The sequence below is a fragment of the Rhincodon typus genome, chromosome 1 (genome assembly GCF_021869965.1).
Source record: "Rhincodon typus isolate 14 chromosome 1, sRhiTyp1.1, whole genome shotgun sequence".
Classification (NCBI taxonomy): domain Eukaryota; kingdom Metazoa; phylum Chordata; class Chondrichthyes; order Orectolobiformes; family Rhincodontidae; genus Rhincodon; species Rhincodon typus.
Window position 1 is genome coordinate 14,764,673 of NC_063332.1, and position 17,577 is coordinate 14,782,249.

At 41.8% G+C, this 17,577-nt stretch overlaps 1 protein-coding gene across 3 annotated transcripts in view; it reads right to left on the minus strand.

Moving 5' to 3' along the window:
• Positions 1–5,195: 5,195 nt before the first annotated feature.
• The window catches only part of eif2ak3 (eukaryotic translation initiation factor 2-alpha kinase 3), an 88,255-nt gene continuing 75,873 nt past the window's right edge, over positions 5,196–17,577 (minus strand). For all 3 annotated transcript variants that reach the window (XM_048597386.1, XM_048597367.1, XM_020528753.2), the window contains one exon: positions 5,196–7,222. In XM_048597386.1, the coding sequence (XP_048453343.1) occupies positions 7,211–7,222 (12 nt within the window). In that variant the 3' untranslated portion in view covers positions 5,196–7,210. The remainder of the gene's footprint in view (positions 7,223–17,577) is intronic.

Consider the following 17,577-nt stretch of genomic DNA (forward strand, 5'->3'; position numbering starts at 1 on the left):
GTGGCGAAGTGTGAACTAAAAGCAACAAGTGCTAATTCATAATTAACAGTCACCTTTACCTGAAATGTTAACTCGGTTTCGCAGCGCAGATGCTGCCAGATCTGCTGGGGATTTCCAGCATTTATTTGTTTCTATTCATCTGCTGGGCATTCCTGGCTCATATCATGTGTATATTTTTCATGATGCTCACAAGGGACAGAAAACTGTCACTGAGGCTGTCAATGAGCAAGTCTAACCTGAAAGATTATCCTTGTGTGTCAATAAGCTTATTCGTGGCAGAAATAGAACAATTGCATGTGCCTTTGTGTCAATAAATGACATGGATTCTTTAAAACAATATGGTATTTAATACTTTTTCTGAAGCTATGTTCTCTCAATGCATGTCAGGAACCAACAACATCATATATTCACTTTCTCAAGCATGCGCACATGCATACATGCACACACACGCACACACACACACCGTCTTCTCCAGAGTTCCTTCTAATTTTGTTCCTGCTTTCCAATTGCCCTCATTGTTGCTGGAAGTAGATCCCAAGTTTGACAATACATCTGAGGGTTACTGAAACAAAGATGCACGTAGGTAGATCTGAACTGAGGGTATGAGAGAGGTTTTGAGACAGACGCTAAAAGAGTTTCAAGAGGTTTGGTTATGATGTTTCATATGTGTGAGCTGGGTGGCAGGAGAAGGGAAAGGAATGGGGTAGGCAGCATCTGTTGAGAGAGGAGTGGAGTTAGCAAACATTTCAAGTCACTGACATTAAATTCCATTGAAGCCTGTCTGAGGCAGCGTCAGGTTTTTTTGTTCTGTATTCATTTGCGGGATGAGGGCAATGCTGGCTAGGCCAGCATTTATTGCCCATTCCTAATTGCCCAGAGAGCAGTTATGAGTCAACCACATTGCTGTGGGTCTGAAGTTGCATGTAGGCTGGCAGTTTCCTTGCCTATAGGACATTAGTGAACCAGATGGGCTTTTCCTGACAACTGGCAATGGGCTCAAGGTCATCATTAGATTCTTAATTCCAGATTATTAGTGAATTCAAATTCTACCATCTGCCGTGGCAGGATTCGAACCCAGGTCCCCAGATCATTACCTGGATATCTGGATTAACAATCTAGCAATAATACCACTAGGCTATTGCATCCCTTGGTCACCAGGTTTGGATGTAAAGTTGGTGGGGAACCCAGACTGAGCATCGATAAACATACAACACTTCCAACAAGGTCATGACAGAGGGCAATTTTCAGGAAATCCTCCAGACAGATGTGTACTCTCTGAGCCTGACTGTCCATCAGGTCATGAAGGTACCTGAATTGGGTCCAATTAACTAGTTTGAAAAGAAACTGGATTGATGGGCATAGAATAGGCAGTAAGGATTACAGTACTGAATAATTTTTCTTTGCTGTCATAGCAAGTGAAAGAACATTAACTAACATATGATAGTTCAAAAACTGATGCTAATATTCCTGTCTGTTAATCTCCCCGGTAGGACTCAAGTTTCAATCACTTATCACAGAATCAAGTGCAAATCCAGTCAACTATGGAGAGCATATTGGAGAGGTCTTGTGGTGCAGTGCTGCTGCCCCTACCTCTGGGCTAGGAGGTCCAGGTTCAAGTAGTAATGCCCGTGAGACATGTCATAACATTTCCGAACAACTACCAAGCTTATTAGTGGCTGAAGTAGAAAACTTGCACATGCAATCCTGTGGTAATTCTGTAACTTGTCAACTCAATTTGAATTTCCCATTGGAAATGAATTAATCAGAGAAGCAAGCCATTCTGCCCGACTGGTCGAAATCAGCATTTATTAACCATTCTAGCTTCCTCACACTATGTCTAACTGCATCAAAATATCCTTCTATTCCTTTGCTCATTCGCTCATCTTGTTCCCCTTTAAATGGACCAATGTTTCAATGACTCTCCATCTCTGCAAATTCCACATTTCAACCAAAGCTGGATAAAGAATTATCTTCTGAATTCCTCATTCCCATTTAGAATATAGAACATAGAACAGTACAGCACAGTACAGGCCCTTCGGCCCACGATATTGTGCCGACCTATTATCCTATTCTAAGTTCAAACTGCCCTGCATACCCTACATTTTACTATCAAGAGTCGCTTAAATGTCCCTAATGTATCTGAGGCCACTACCACTGCCGGCATCGCAGTCCACACGACCACCACTCTCTGTGTAAAGAACTTACCTCTGACATCTCCCCTATACCTTCCTCCAATCTCCTTAAAATTATGCCCCCTCGTAAAAGTCCTTTTGTCATTTTGATTATTTGTGACTTTTCCATTTATTACCCTTAGTTTTGAATTCGGATACAAACACTTCCGCCGCATCTACTTTATTGAATCCCATCAGGAGAAAGGAACCATCTTCAGGCTTTCACTATTTTAAGTGTTATTCAGAGACCCGGATAATGTTCTGGGGACCTGGGTTCAAATCCTGCCATGGCAGATAGTGGAAATTGAATTCAATAAATATCTGGAATTAAGTCTAATGATGACCATAAATCCATTGTCGAATATCGGGAAAAACCCATCTGGTTCACTAATGTCCTTTAGGGAAGGAAACTACCATCCTTACCTGGTCTGGCCTACATGTGACCCCAGACCCACAGCAATGTGGTTGACTCTTAACTGACCTCTGGGCAATTAGAGATGGGCAATAAATGCTGCCAGGTCAGCGACGCCCTCATCCCATGAATGCATAAAGGAAAAAATCGTGTAGTTCAATCCAGAGTATGCAAAATGAAATGGAATGAAGGGCAAAGTGGGTTCTTTTAGACACTTGTACTCAAGTACCACATCGTGTCACTTTCAAACCTAAGTGTCCCTCCTTTTCCAGTATTATTTATGAAGTAACAGGAGTGTGGATGTTTGGTAGACAGTTCTGCAAAGTCTGGATCTCCTTCGATGTCATGTTCTGCACGGCCTCCATCGTCACTCTGTGTTTCATCAGCTTAGACCGGTACTGCTCGGTTGTCACCCCTTACTACTACCCAAAGAGGATGTCTCGCAAAAGGTCAGTGAAACTCTTTCACTCCCTGCTCAGTGTCTAAGTGAGAAAATTACCAGTGTGCATTTACTATTTTTGATCATTCAAATCCTTTCTCCGTAATAATAGTAATCAATATGTTTCATAAGTGCTGTCTGTGTCCTACAGATACTTACATAACATCGTGAGTTTTGATGTGTACCGTCAAAGGCCTGGTGCATTTATTAGAGACTGCTGTATAGAAGAGGATGTAGAGATGGTAGCTACTGTTAATTATTGGCATCAACAAGGGGCAGTTGCTGTTTTTGTAAACACTAAGCAGGAGTAGACATGAGGTGGTCCTAGATCCCAGGGGTGTAGAAAGCAGGTTAGAATCACCGAAAGTGTTGAGATCTGGTGGATTTGGGATCCCTGAGGTTTGCAATTTGCTTCCAAAAACTCTGCCTCCCTGTCTCTGTTTGCTTGCTTAAAATGCAGGCAGCCATCTTACTAAATTCATACAGACCAGATTTAAATGTTGGGGGTGTGCAATTTAAAACAAAAAAGAATAAGAAAAGAATTGGAGCCTCTCCTTAGACAAAGAGTTAGTTATGGACAGCATTTAAGATGTAGGAGCTTCGGAAGGCCAATCAGCCCATCGAGTCTGTTTTGCCATTCAAGAAGATCCTGGCTGATCTGATAATCCTAAAATCCACTTTCCTGCCTTTTCCTTACAACCCCGGACTTGAACCTGAGGGATTCACAAGGTAATTTGATGCGTGTCTGAATAAGGAACGATTGAGAGATATGATCAGATGGCACAGGATTGAGATCAATGGGAAAGGATAGGATTTTCTGAAACCCTCTCACACTCCCAATAGACCCTTCTGCATAAAAAATGATTTATTAGAAAAGCACAGCTCCACATCCTCTTTAGGTCAAATGGCAGGTACCTAGAGAAAAGAGCATTCTTCCCCACCGTGCCCCTGCCCATACCCTTTCTCCCACCTCCCAATGCTCAAACTCTCTTCCCTGAGTGCCTCAGAGATGTCCACCTGTCGAATTTATTAGAATTTTCCTGCTGCTAAGAGAAATGATTTATCGTTTTTGCAGATGCATCATAATGGCAGTGACAATTTGGGTCTACTCATCATTAATATCATTTCTACCCGTAATGCAAGGATGGAACGAGATACCAGGCGTCAATTTTGATGCCGGGACAGAATGTGTCTTTGTGACCAACTGGGCATTCGCTATCGTGGCATCAGCCTTGGCATTCTACATCCCCTTCCTGATCATGTGCAGCATGTACTTCTTCATCTACCGGGCATCCCGCCTGAAATCCAGCCGGATCATGGCACAGACTCTGGACCTCCACTACCACCCCAATAGCAAGCGGCCAAATAACCTACAGCTGGAAAACAAGGCCACGCAGACAATGAGCATCATCATTTCAGTTTTTGTCATGTGCTGGCTCCCATACTTTGTCTTTAATGTCTGGCTAGCGGTCCACGGAGCTGAGTCGACCAGCGATGTCATCACCCACGTCTTCAAAGTGATAACCTGGTTAGGCTACTGCAATTCGACCATCAACCCCATGCTGTACGCGTTCCTCAACCGTGACTTCCAGCGGGCGCTGAAGAAGCTGCTCATCTGCCGACGCTGGAGGACACAGGTGGACATTGGTGAGGACATGGTATCCATTGTGACCTTCTCGAAGACAGCCCAGGATGCTGAGTACAATACCAGGGTGACTAGCATTCCCAATGGAAACAAAAGCAAATCAAAGCAATAGGTGGGGTCTGGTGGAGGAGACTCCTGTGATGTGTAAACACCGACCTGAACCGGTTGGGCATAATGACCTGTCTCTGCACTATAAATAACATGACCTGTCCTTTGCCACTAACCTCAAAGAACACTACCTACAGGATCTAGGGATCTCTGTTGTCATTGGATTCACCTTTCCTAGCGTTACGTTCATTCTGTCTTCAGTTCAAGGGGATCTCCAGCATCCAGCAGTAGTGATGTCCTCAAGCAGACCAAGCAGCCAATCACATTGAAGCATCCTCATAGACAACAAAACAGGAAGTAAAAGCCACTGATTATCTTTCATTTTGAATAATCTTATACATGGCAAAATAGAGATTGGGCTCTACACAAATAGATTAAAGCAGAAGCTGAAAAATCATAAATTTCAACACCAAAACAATATTCAAAGAAAATTTTTCATTTAATTTTTTTCATTAGAAAAAATTGACATTCAACACATCTGAAAGTGGTACTTTTAGTGACAGAGAAGTTATTCAGGAATAATTCTGAACAAATTAGGTCATTGGAAATCCAGTTACCCTTCATTTACAGAAGTTGTATCATTTGCAAGAGCTTTTACACTGGGACTAATAGTGAAAAAGTGGAAGATTACCTCAAATCAAGGGACTCAGAACATTTACATTTGCAGGGAATCTAACAGCAGACCCAGCATAGGAACTGGGTCCAACAACAACGTTTTAGCTTCAGTCGCCAACTACAAATAAATAAATAAACTCCAAAAGCTGTATCATCAGGGCGACAACAAAATCCAGATTTTCTATATAATTCTGTACACACCATGTCCTGTTTTCCACTATTTGATTCATATTATTGTGTCATTTTACTCCTTGTCATTTCTCCCTTATTCCTTCTAAGTTCCAAATGTCTACATTATCTACTTCCTTTCTTGTTGTGTTGTAATGAAATTTATTTGCTCCAAATCATTTTCCGAGATCCTCAGATGCATGGGTTCTTCATTTCCCTAAGTCTTTCTGTCTTCCTGCAGGCAATTATTTCTGAAACCCCAAATTGCTGTCGCTACTTCCTAATTTAATTCATATTCTCTGCTGCTTTGAGTCTTGTGGTGTCCAACACTGTGAACTTTGGTCCTTCACTTACGCTTCTCCAATAAAGACTTCGAAGTGGGTTGTGGGCGTGGTGGGGAAAAAAAGCATTCCAAACATTTTGCATATTACATGTGATGCTGTATTAAACATTAGACACTCTTATTAGAATACTGATGCCGTGGACTGTATTACAATTCACATAAGACACTAAACAGCTTGGCAACATGATGTGAAAATAATATTGTGTTAGCTCCTTGTGCTGTTATGCATTATTGTCTGACAAGAGTTATTTGACAATGGGAGTCAAATAACCAGAGGTAGATTCTACAAAAGAAGATAGACTGGGAAGTCCAATGTCCCTCTGCTCATTTCCATTTAGCTCTATCTCTCATGCTGTGCAATTATTTTCATGGGCAACTGTCCATCCAGTTCTCGATTGAATCTGCTGATGTTATCTGCTTAATGTGCTCCCAGGATAGTTTTGTCTGCTTCATCACCATTCTTCTGCATCAACCTAGAGAGTTTGTTCATCTTCCCTCTTCAGAGTGGTGCTTATTGTAGTTTTCTTTTTCAGGTTGACATTAGAATGGCATAATGTGTTGTCTTGTTGTGGTAATAGTCCAGCATAGAACTAAGCCGGATAGAACATATAAAGATGGATCATGTTGAATCACTAGCCTGTGCTGATCTTGTCTAATTTCCTACAAATACAGCTGGTGTATTGGTGGGCTGGAAATCTTTACCCAATGACATGGCAAACCCTAGCAGTAGATTGTGTCTGCCTTCAAAGTTTTGATGTGCCCAAAGGATTAATTCATCTACAAATGTGACTTCAATAGAGATTTGCCCCTCTCTATCCACCCAGATTACAGTAACAGGCTCACTTCATATAGATCTTTGCTGGAACAGTCTTAGTAGAATGATGAGTGGTGCACAGATTTACAGTTGGTCCACTTCTGTGCAGGAGGACCTGTAGCGCAGAAGGGCAGCAAGAAGGTCAAGAGTCCTGAGAATCTAATCTGTCATTCAACACCTGTTCCTCTGAGGGATGAATCCAGATTTCAGACCCATTGCTTCTCAGCACTTATTCCTTATTCCGATCCAACCCAGGGCTGGGCAGATGACAATGTATCCCTTCCACCAATAATCTTTTATCTTCCTTTATTTCAATGGCTAGAAAATCTCTATTGCCTCAAGCAGACAATTTGTTGGTGTTCCAAATGGGTTTTCTTGGTCACTGTACAAGTATTCCCTGTTGAGAACTCTGCACCATGCAACTCCCTCCCTCATGGTTGTGAAAGTAGCAGTGAAATTCTTGTTTCATGGCACTTTGTGGTATTTCTGGCTTAACTATATGTTAATCTGTCGGAATAAATAAATATATTTTGCACAAATAATTACATTACCTTTTATGATCACTTTGTTGGCGGTTCATTTCTGTCACTGTGTATCTGTTATTCATTAAGGTTACCCATTCATTAGTGATTGATTGATTTACTGTCACTTGTACCGAAGTACAGTGAAAAGTTTTGTTTATGAGCAGTACACGCAGATCATAGTAAGTAAGGATGTATAGATCAAAAAGACTTAGACAAAATTCATTAAACTCAAGGGTTAATCCCATGATGATACATTTTCACTGAACCAGTGTGACATTGAGTCATTCCATCAGATACCCAGTTAAATGTACATCTGATGCAGTGCATGTGACTTTAACCCAATCTGGTTCAGAACTATCAAAACGAAGGGAAAACCTCCTACAAACAAGATAATCAACATTAGCTGAAAAACCGAAAGAACTGTGGATGCTGGAAATCTGAAACAAAGACAGAAAGTCTCAGCAGGTCTGGCAGCATCTGTGGAGAAAAATCAGAGTTAACATTTTGGGTCCAGAACGTTTGGAACCAACATTAGTTGTCATTGTCACCATTACCGAAGCTAGATTTATTCATTAATCCAGCTGAATTTGAACTCATTTCTGAAAACATTAGACTGGGGTCCCTGATTATCCAGTGTCATTACCACCGTGCCATAACTTCCCTACATAACAGAATAAAGGCAAAATACTGAATCGTAGAATCCCTACAGTGCAGAAAGAGGCCATTTGGCCCATCAAGTTTGCACCAACCCCCTGAACAGAATCCCAACCAGACCCAGCCCCCCACCCTATCCCTACAACCCTGAATTTACCGTGGCTAATCCACCTAACCTGCACATTCCTGGACACTATGGGGCAATTTAGCATGATCAATCCACCAAACTGCACATCTTTGCACTGTAGGAGGAACCCAAAGCCCCAGCAGAAACCCACACAGACAACATGCAGATTCTACACAGACAGTTGACCTGGCACTGAGAGGAAGTGATAGCCTAATGACATTATTGCTGGACTGTTAACCCAGAGACCCAGATAATGTTCTGGGGACCAGGGTTCGAATCCCGCCAAGACAGATGGTGGAATTTGAATTCAATAAATATCTGGAATTAACAATCTAATGATGATGATTGTCGGAAAAACCCATCTCGTTCACTAATGTCCTTTAGGGAAGGAAACTGCCATCCTTACCTGGTCAGGTCTACATGTGACTCCAGACCCACAACAATGTGGTTGACTCTTAACTGCCCTCTAGGCAATTAGGGACGGGCAATAAATGCTGCCTAGCCAGCAACACCCTGGTCCCGTGAATGAATAAAGAAAAAAAAACAACTGAGCCATTGTCCATTCAAGGATGCTGGAAATATATAAGTTCTGAAGAAGTCATGGGACTTGAAATATGAATTCTGTTCCTCACTACAGATGCTACCAGACCGGTTTAGTTTCTCCAGCACTTTCTGATTTTATTTTATCCTCTAGACAGTGACCTCGATTGGTTAGACAGAAAGCAATGGTGCTTGAAGGAAACTGACTAGAAATGTCTGTTTTTATCTGTGGTTTCCCTTTCCTGACAGCAGTTTAACATGGCATCAAGTCAAGGGGATGCTTTGGTATGCAGTAGTTGTGATACTAGCTTGCAGGTAAGCAGCCATCACTTTGTAGTATTCCCACACTGTAAACAAGGACGGTAAGAACACTCTAAGTACTTCACTCATAGATTTTCAAATGACAAAATCATTTTAATTAAGGTAGAAGTTAAAAACAAAAGGACAAAACCTTTTTAAATGTTGTGAAGTTTTTCCCGTTTGTGGACAAATTTGGCATTTCATAATCATAGAATCTCTTAGTATGGAAGCAGACCATTCAGCCTGAGAGATCCACACTGACACTTAGAACAGCATTCTACCCACACCCCCTACCCTAACCCTGTGACTCACCCCATCCCTGTAACCCAGCATTTCCCATGGCTAATCCATCTAGCCTGCATATTCCTGGACACCATGGGCAATTTAGCATGGCCAATCCACCCTAACCTGCATATCTTTGGTCTGTGACAGGAAATTGGAGCATCTGGAGGAAACCCAAGCAGACACAGTTGCCTGAGGGTGAAATTAAACCTGGGTCCCTGGATGTTGTGAGGCAGCGGTGTTAATCACTGAGCCACTATGCTGCCTGCTGTTGGTACTACAGTATTGGAGTATTGCTGGAAAAGACACATTTGGTCAAAGCTTTGAGTCTTGCAATCATCAGGACAATTTACAAGAATACCAATTCAAGGGTAATACTGATACTTATCTTACATGGCAGGAAATTGTTAATTGACTGGCAAATGGACTTAGATTAGAATAGGCATGTTGTCATGGAGATTAATGAAAATTGACAGTTAACTTCTCTTAATGAGCTCCATCCAAATTCACATTTGAAATGGAAAAGTTAAATGAGCTCCCTTTTCTCTATGTCCTAGCTGAGAAATCAGTCAGAGGTTTCTCTACCACTGTCTAGGACAAACCTAACTTCAACGGTCAATGTACACATTGAAACAAACACAGATTGATGGAGAAACACAGCAGGTCTGGCAGCATCTATGAAGAGAAATAAAGTTAACATTTCTAAAGTTTGGAAGTAGTGTCATAACAGATTTAAAACATTAACTCTATTTTTATCAACAACTGCCTCACTCCTGCTGAGTTTCTCCAGGATTCTCTATTTCATTCAGATTTTCAACATCTACCATATTTTTCTTTTATTCAATGCTACAGATTGATATTCCTGCAGTTCCAGGCAGTATAAGATTAGCCTTATCAGCAAACTCAAAAATAGGGCCCAAGTCATTTGCTCATTGTGCAAATTTGATGCTGAAATAAGGTGAATCAAAATTACCCTGAACAATAATGGCTAACCTGATCAGGTCATTTCTAATTGTATATTATACAAACTCAGGAAAAGCTCTAAAGAAGTCACTCCTGATATTGCAAATTGACTTGGCTACAACAGATAAGTCTTTTTTATTATTCATTCATTCCAATAATTCCAGTCACAATCACTTCTCATTGTTCTGAAATGGCATAGCAAACCATGCATTTGTATCATACTGAACTACTCAAGAAGGGTCATGCCAGATGAACTGCAGTGGGTCAAGAGGTGAGCTTACCCATTATCTTCTTAGATGGGATGCCCACATCCTGTGAAAGAATAAATGAATATAGGAAGGATGTTATTAAACTGGCAAGGGTACAAAAAAGATTTACAAGGATGTAACTGAGACTGGAGGGCTTGAGTTATAAGGAGAGGTTGGATAGGCTGGGACTTTATTTCTCTGGAGTGCAGGAAGCTGAGGGGTGACCTTACAGAGGTTCATAAAATCATGATATGAATAGATAAGCTGAATAGCCATGGTCTTTTCCCCAGGGTGGGGGAGTCAAAAACTAGACGGCATAGGTTTACAGTGAGAAGGGAAAGATTTAAAAGAGACCTGAGGGGCAACTTCTTCCAGCAGAGGGTGGTGCATCTTTGGAACAAGCTGCCGGAGGAAGTGGTAGAGGCAAGTAGAATTGCAACACTTAAAAGACATTTAGACAGGTACGTGGATAGAAAGGTTTAGGGGGTTACGGGCCAAATGCAGACAAATGAGACTAGTTCAGTCTAGAAAACCTGATCGGCATGGACAAGTTGGGCCGAAGGCCCTGTTTCCATGCTGTATGACTCAATGACTCTGTAAAGGGGAAATTGAGTGGTCAGCAGCCTAATGGAAATAAGAGAGCAGCTGAGCCTTAGGGAAAGATGAATTCAGTGAGGTGTGAGGGGAGTTTGGAGAAAACAATGCACCAAGGCCCTTTCAACAGCACCTTCCAAACCCATGACCTTGACCACCTCGAAGAACAAGGTCATCTGTTGCAAAGATGCCACTTTAGGGTTAGGACAGAGGGTTAGCTTGGTCCTGGTGGGTAATTGGAAAGGCTAATTGGAATTGAGGAAACTGAATGAATGGTCTCAATCTTTGTGACAATGGAGCACATGAGGTCCTGCTACTTTGAGTTGAAAGTAAAATGAATCAGAGAAAAGTGATTTAAAATTATAGCAGTGCCGAAAATAAGTTGTGAGTGATAATATAACTGGACCAATGAATAGTTTTGTCAGAAGACAGCAAGGACTGATCTTTTTCTTATTCATTCATGGAATGTGGGCATCACTGGCTGGGTGAACACTTATTACCCATCCCTAGTTGCCCTTGAGAAGGCAGTGAGCTGGCTTCTTGAAGCGCTGCAGCCCATTTGTTGAGGTATACCCACAATGTTGTTCGGGAGAGATTTCCAGGCTTTTGACCCAGTAACAGTGAAGGATATATTTCCAAGTCTGGATAGTGAGTGGCTTGCAAGTGATGGTATTTGCTTGTACCTGTAATCTCGTTGGAAGTGGTCGTGCATTTGGAAGGTGCTGTCAAAGGAGCATTGGTGAATTTCTGCAATGCAATTTGTAGGTGCTAGACACTGCTGCTTCTGAGTATCGGTGGTGGAGGGAGTGGATGCTTGTAGATGCAATGCCAAGCAAGCAGGCTGCTTTGTCCTGAATGGTGTCAAGCTTCTTGAGTGTTGTTGGTGCTGCAGCCATCCAGACATCCAGGCTGGGTGATGAATGCCTGTTACCGGTTGTGCAGTAGATACCTTAAAGTCTCATGGAAAGGGACCATTTATCCTTTTGAGTCTATTCTGCATTCAGTGAGATTGAGATCTATCTCTGATCTAACTTCATTTAAGCATTTTTGCCTCATATCCCTTAATACTTATGGTTAAAATAAACTATTAATCTTGGATTTAAAATGAACGATTGCTGCTTGTGGAAATGAGTTCCAAACTTCTTTCAACCTTTGCAGGTAGAAGAATTTCCTAATGTCACTTCTGAAATGAGTTTCTCATTGTTATATTATGCTCCCTAGACCTAGATTCCCCAATCAGCAGAAATAATCACTTTCTATCAATCTGCTCCCCTTAATATCTTCAGAATTTTAACAAAACTACCCCATTTATATTTGAGCATTCAAACTGAGATTACTCAGTCTCTCCTTGTATTTAAGCATTAAGTCCATAAGCAGAACCTTCTTCAGGCACCTTCGAGTCTTGGATTCAGTTGAAAGGCCAGTGAAGCACCCACTGCTCTGGAAGAGTACCCCCTGCAGTAAAGGATTTGGAGTGGGCAGATCCTCAGTTTGGGGGTCACAGAGAGTCAGAGGGGTCAGGGAGCTTGGAAGCAAGATTGGGCTGGGTGGCTTCCAATGGCAGTCCACTGCCAAATGCCCAGCCCTTTAATCAGGCACTGATTAGCTTTGGTGGTATGATCTAACCCCGCTGTACCCACAGCAGGGTTAATTCTGGCAGCAACATGATGTGGGCCTTAGGTGGACTGTAATTGGTGGCTAAAAGGCCTCAATTGACAATGGACAGAAAAGTTGAACTCAATTCTGGTGAAGGTGGGAAGGCCATAGCATTTTGGGATCACCACCACCCCCCTGCCTCATTCATGAAGTGCCCCCCCCTCAACCTCCAAGCTCACCAATGACTGAGAACCAAAGATTCCACCTCTTTGTATCAATTCAGAAAATCTGTTTCCATGGGCAATATGTACATTGTAAGGTGTGTTGTCCGACAATTGTTAACAAGACTTAAAAGAATGAAGATGGTCGGCCACATCAAAGAGAATGACCAGGTTGGAGAGAGTGGGCAGAAGGAAAAAGTGGAGTGGAGTGGGGAGTTTGCTGCTTGGCCTGCTGTGTTCATCCAGCCCTGCACCTTGTTGTCTTGGAGTGGGGAGTGACCGGGCAGACTGATAACTGTGATAGATGGTTTCTCACTGAAGCAAAAGTCAGAGATTGACCTGGTCACGTTGAGATTATTATGTCAATGATCTCTCTTCCAGCTATCAATTAACGTAAGCGTCAGTCACACTTAAATTCCTTGGTCTACTGAAAGAAAGCTGGTCCATTACTGTTATGACTAAGGTTGTTCAGGTGTGTTCTTTCCATAAAATACCAGATATATGTAAACTGGCCAAGCACTACCTTAACAGTTGGTTCGCCATCGCTATGGGACGCAAGAACTAAATGCCCGAGGAGAGGTGTGATAATTGGAGTTATTGAATTGTTGCCATTCCTGACCAATACTTCTCCCTCAATGAGCGTAGAGTCATAGAGTCGTACAGCACAGAAACAGACCCTTCAGTCTGTCCAGTCCATACAGAACATGATCCCAAACTAAGCTAGTCCCACCTGCCGGCTCCTGGCCCATATCCCTCCAAACCTTTCTTATTCATGTATCTATCCAACACTAGACAAAACAACAATTTACGTTTTTATAGTATCTTTAATATAACAAACCATATCAAGGGGTTCAATCAGACAAAATTGAATGACAATCAGACAAAATTGAACGACAACCCATCCCATTGCTGTGTGTTGGATGCTGGTGAGAGAAAAGATGGGCACTATGACTTTTACCAAATGACAAGTATAATGCTAAAGATACTTGGCTCACTTCATTTTAGAGTCAGATTAAAAAAATCTTTAATTTAAGATCATTTATTCAGCTACTGGTGCTAATTATAAATGCTGTTTTCAAAGTAAATCTACATGGTTTCCTTCAGGAAATTATAATGAACTTCTGTTTCGATCTGAATAAAAGAGCTTGCCAAGAGGTGATTGCTGATCCTATTACAGATTAGATTCAGGCGTGAAATTGACTTTTGGGAATAGTACCACAAGAATGACTCTTACAACCTACATGCAAAGATGTATTAAGGGGAATCTAGACAAGCACACGAGGGATATGCTGATGCGATGAGGTGAAGTAGAGTGGAAGGAGGCTGATGAAAAGCATAAATAGAGTGGTTGAGTAAAATGGCCTCTTCCTTGTGCTGTAAATTCAATGTCATCCTACTTAATCTAATGCTTTAATTGTTTGGAATGAGAGCAGAAAATGCTGGACAAACCCAGCATGCCTGGCAGCATCTGGGGAGAGGGAAACACAGATCACATTTGAGCCCAGTGTGGCTCTTCAGAAATAAACACAGAGGTGGAAGTGCCATGGGATTGATGCGATTGTAAAAGGTTGGGGTGGGGGTGGTGGTTCAATTCTACCATGTCTGAATTCTATTTCTCGTCGCCTAGCTGAAAAACACAAAGGGCCTGACTACATTTGTGTTGCCATGGAGTTCAGTTGGTTCCAAATCAGATATTGTTCCTGGTGTGGAAAGAGTGACAGAATAAAATACCCACCCAGCATGAGACATCTAAGTGCTTGTTCTTCAGACTACATGAAAAAGAACAGGATAATGAGGGTCACATTGCTCTGGCTCTGTTGAAAAATCAATTGACTACGAATTGTTAGATTAATCTGTTGTTGTCTATACACCATCCCCACTGCTCCCTGAAGAGAATCAGATTTGAAAGAGGCCACTCGACCCACAACGCCTGTGCTGGCTCTGTGAAAGATCAAGCCAATTAGTCTCATTCAGGTGCACTTTCTTCGTTATGGGAGAATTAATCCCTTTTTGAAGAATTTATCCAATTTCTTTTAATTACTATTGAATCTGCTGCTAGCATCTTTTTACTGCATTTCAGATCATAATGGAATAGAAATATTTCTCCTCATTTCATCTCTTGATTTTGTTTTTATTTGCCTGAGGGACTAAACAGCCTACTCCTGTTCACAGTATGTGCTCATGCAGACTGAGCTAGATGATTATAACTCTATAAGTGATTAAATGGCTTGAAAAGAAACTAGTCCTAGCCATAGCAATATCTTGGCCATCCCATGCTGTAATAACACTCATTAGTTTGCTTCAAACTGTCCGCATCTCTGCCTGATCCAGAAAGAAGTCCACATTGAAGTAACTGATAGTGAAAGAAATGAGATATAATTTTTCACATTCTCATGGGGCTGTGCGTTGATAAATGTTTGAACACACTCCACCAACACGCTGTAAGCAAACAAAGAGAGAAAAAAGAACACGTCCTAAAATGTATCATTTGCTTTGCTTCACAACACTCACCCTCTGGTCTGCTGTAATGAATTGTTTTGCCATGTAGGGCCATTAATGTTGATTAAAAATGAAAGGCTTTTGTATTGTCAGGAAATTAAGCCGTAAAACGTCTTTCATTCATACTTCAGTAATTAGTTCTTTCAAATAAAATTTTCCTTCAGAATATCTGATGAATGGAACAGGTAGCAGGGCATTGTGTCTACACTGAATGCAGAGAAACTGCAGCCACTTTCCCACCGCATGAATATACTTTCTATAATTCAGTTGAAAACTTATTATCAAATGGAGATTGATGGATTTTTGTCAGTTAAGGGCATTAGTTAGTGTAGAATTAAGGCAGGTCAACCCTCCCATGATAGGATGGTGTCATCATTACCCCTGAAAAGGATATATTCATTTAATTTTGATAAGTTTCTTCTTTTGCAAATTTCCATTCAGAGTTTGATCTTTTTGTTACAGTTTCCTACCAGGGAGATATTTAACCCATTTTGTTTTCCTCTACAAATTATTTAAGGAGTAAAACCAAGACAGGGAAATAAGAGTTGAAATACAGGTCAGCCAGGGTCATATTGAATGGTGGAACAGCCTGAAAGGGCTGAAGGGCCGACTCCCCTTCCTTTGTTCCCTTCATCACAAGGTCAGAAGTGGGGAGTGTTCAGTAGCAGCAGTATGTACTGTCTGCAAGATGCACTGCAGAAATTCACTAAAGAACCTTAGACAATACCTTCCAAACCCACAACTTCTACCATCTAGAAGGAAAAGGGCAGCAGATGCATGGAAACACCACCCTCAACAAGTTCCCCTCCAATCCATTCAGATCTTGGCTTGGAAATACATCGCCATTCCTTCTCTGCCGCTGAGTCAAAATCCTGAAATTCCCTCCCTAAGGGCATTGTGGGTCAACCTACATCACATGGACTGCAGCGATTCAAGAAGGCAGCTCACCACCACTTTCTTAAGTGCAGCTAGGGACGGGCAAGAAATGCTGGCCCAGTCAGCGACATCTATGGCCCATGAGTGAATAAACAAAACTTAAAACAGTACCAGTTCCCGAGCAAACATACAACTGTACAGAAACAAAACCAGAAGTTGCTGAAAAAGCTCAGGTCTGGCAGCATCTGTGAAGAAAAAATCAGAGTTAACATTTCGGGTCTGGTTACCCTTCCTCAGAACTATACAGATGTACAACTGTATAGATCCCTTTATCCACCCCGCAGAGTGTAAGATTTTGAATGTGTCAATGCAGTGTGTGTTACTTTAGTCTATCTTCTGAGGAGTACCTTAACATGGTCTAGTCTCTGTCCCCCCCTCTCCAATTGAGACATTCCAGCAGGCTTAATCCTCTCACCTCCAGTTTGCAACTCACATCTTCTAAACTTCCAGTTTTTCTGTTTGTACTCCAAGACAACGGAACTTAAGGTCCGCTCTTAAGACTTGCAGGGGGCAGATTTTCATCGTGATACAGTTATGAGGAATTGGGAGAATTCACTAGTCACTCTCAGTGGCCTGAAGGGTCTAGGCCCGAAACGTCAGCCTTTCTGCTCCTATGATGCTGCTTGGCCTGCTGTGTTCATCCAGCTCTGCACCTTGTTATCTCCTACTCTCAGTGGCCTGCTTGGTTATTTCAGAGGACAGTTAAGAGTCAACCTCATCGCTATGGTCTGGAGTCACAGGTAGGCGAGACAAGGTAACAATAGCAGATTCCCTTGCCTAACGAGGATCAATAAGCCAGATGCATTTTTACAACAATTAATGATAACCATCACAGTCATTATTACTTGAGACTAGCTTCTGACTCAAGATTTTATTCACTTAACTTGAAATCCACTCGTTGTCCTGGTGGGATTTGATTGCATACCCCCATAGTATTAGCCTTGTCCTCTGGATTCCCAGCCCAGTGACATCAACAATAAACCACTGACTCTCTCATGCCATTTCTAAGCAACCCATGCCTGTTCCATGACCATTTATATCCCTTCCATACCCCCATGGCCCTTCCATCATTCTCATGCCCCATGCATCCTCCATACTAATCTAACAGTATATGCAGCAGACAGAACAAAAGAGCCACTGGTAAGCCTGGTAAATACTTCTGAAATTTATTACATAAGGAAATAAGCTGTTTTTTTTTCCAAATTGTCAAAGCATATCTTATAACCTCATGAAAGTGTCAGTCACACAGAGGTACTCATGCTATCAGTAAGAAAAAGCTTTACTAGTTGAATTCCCATTTTGAACCAAAATCCAAGATATACTTGTTTGCCCTTTGTCCCACTCAGGCAGTCTCACTCACACTGACCATGCTCGTTGC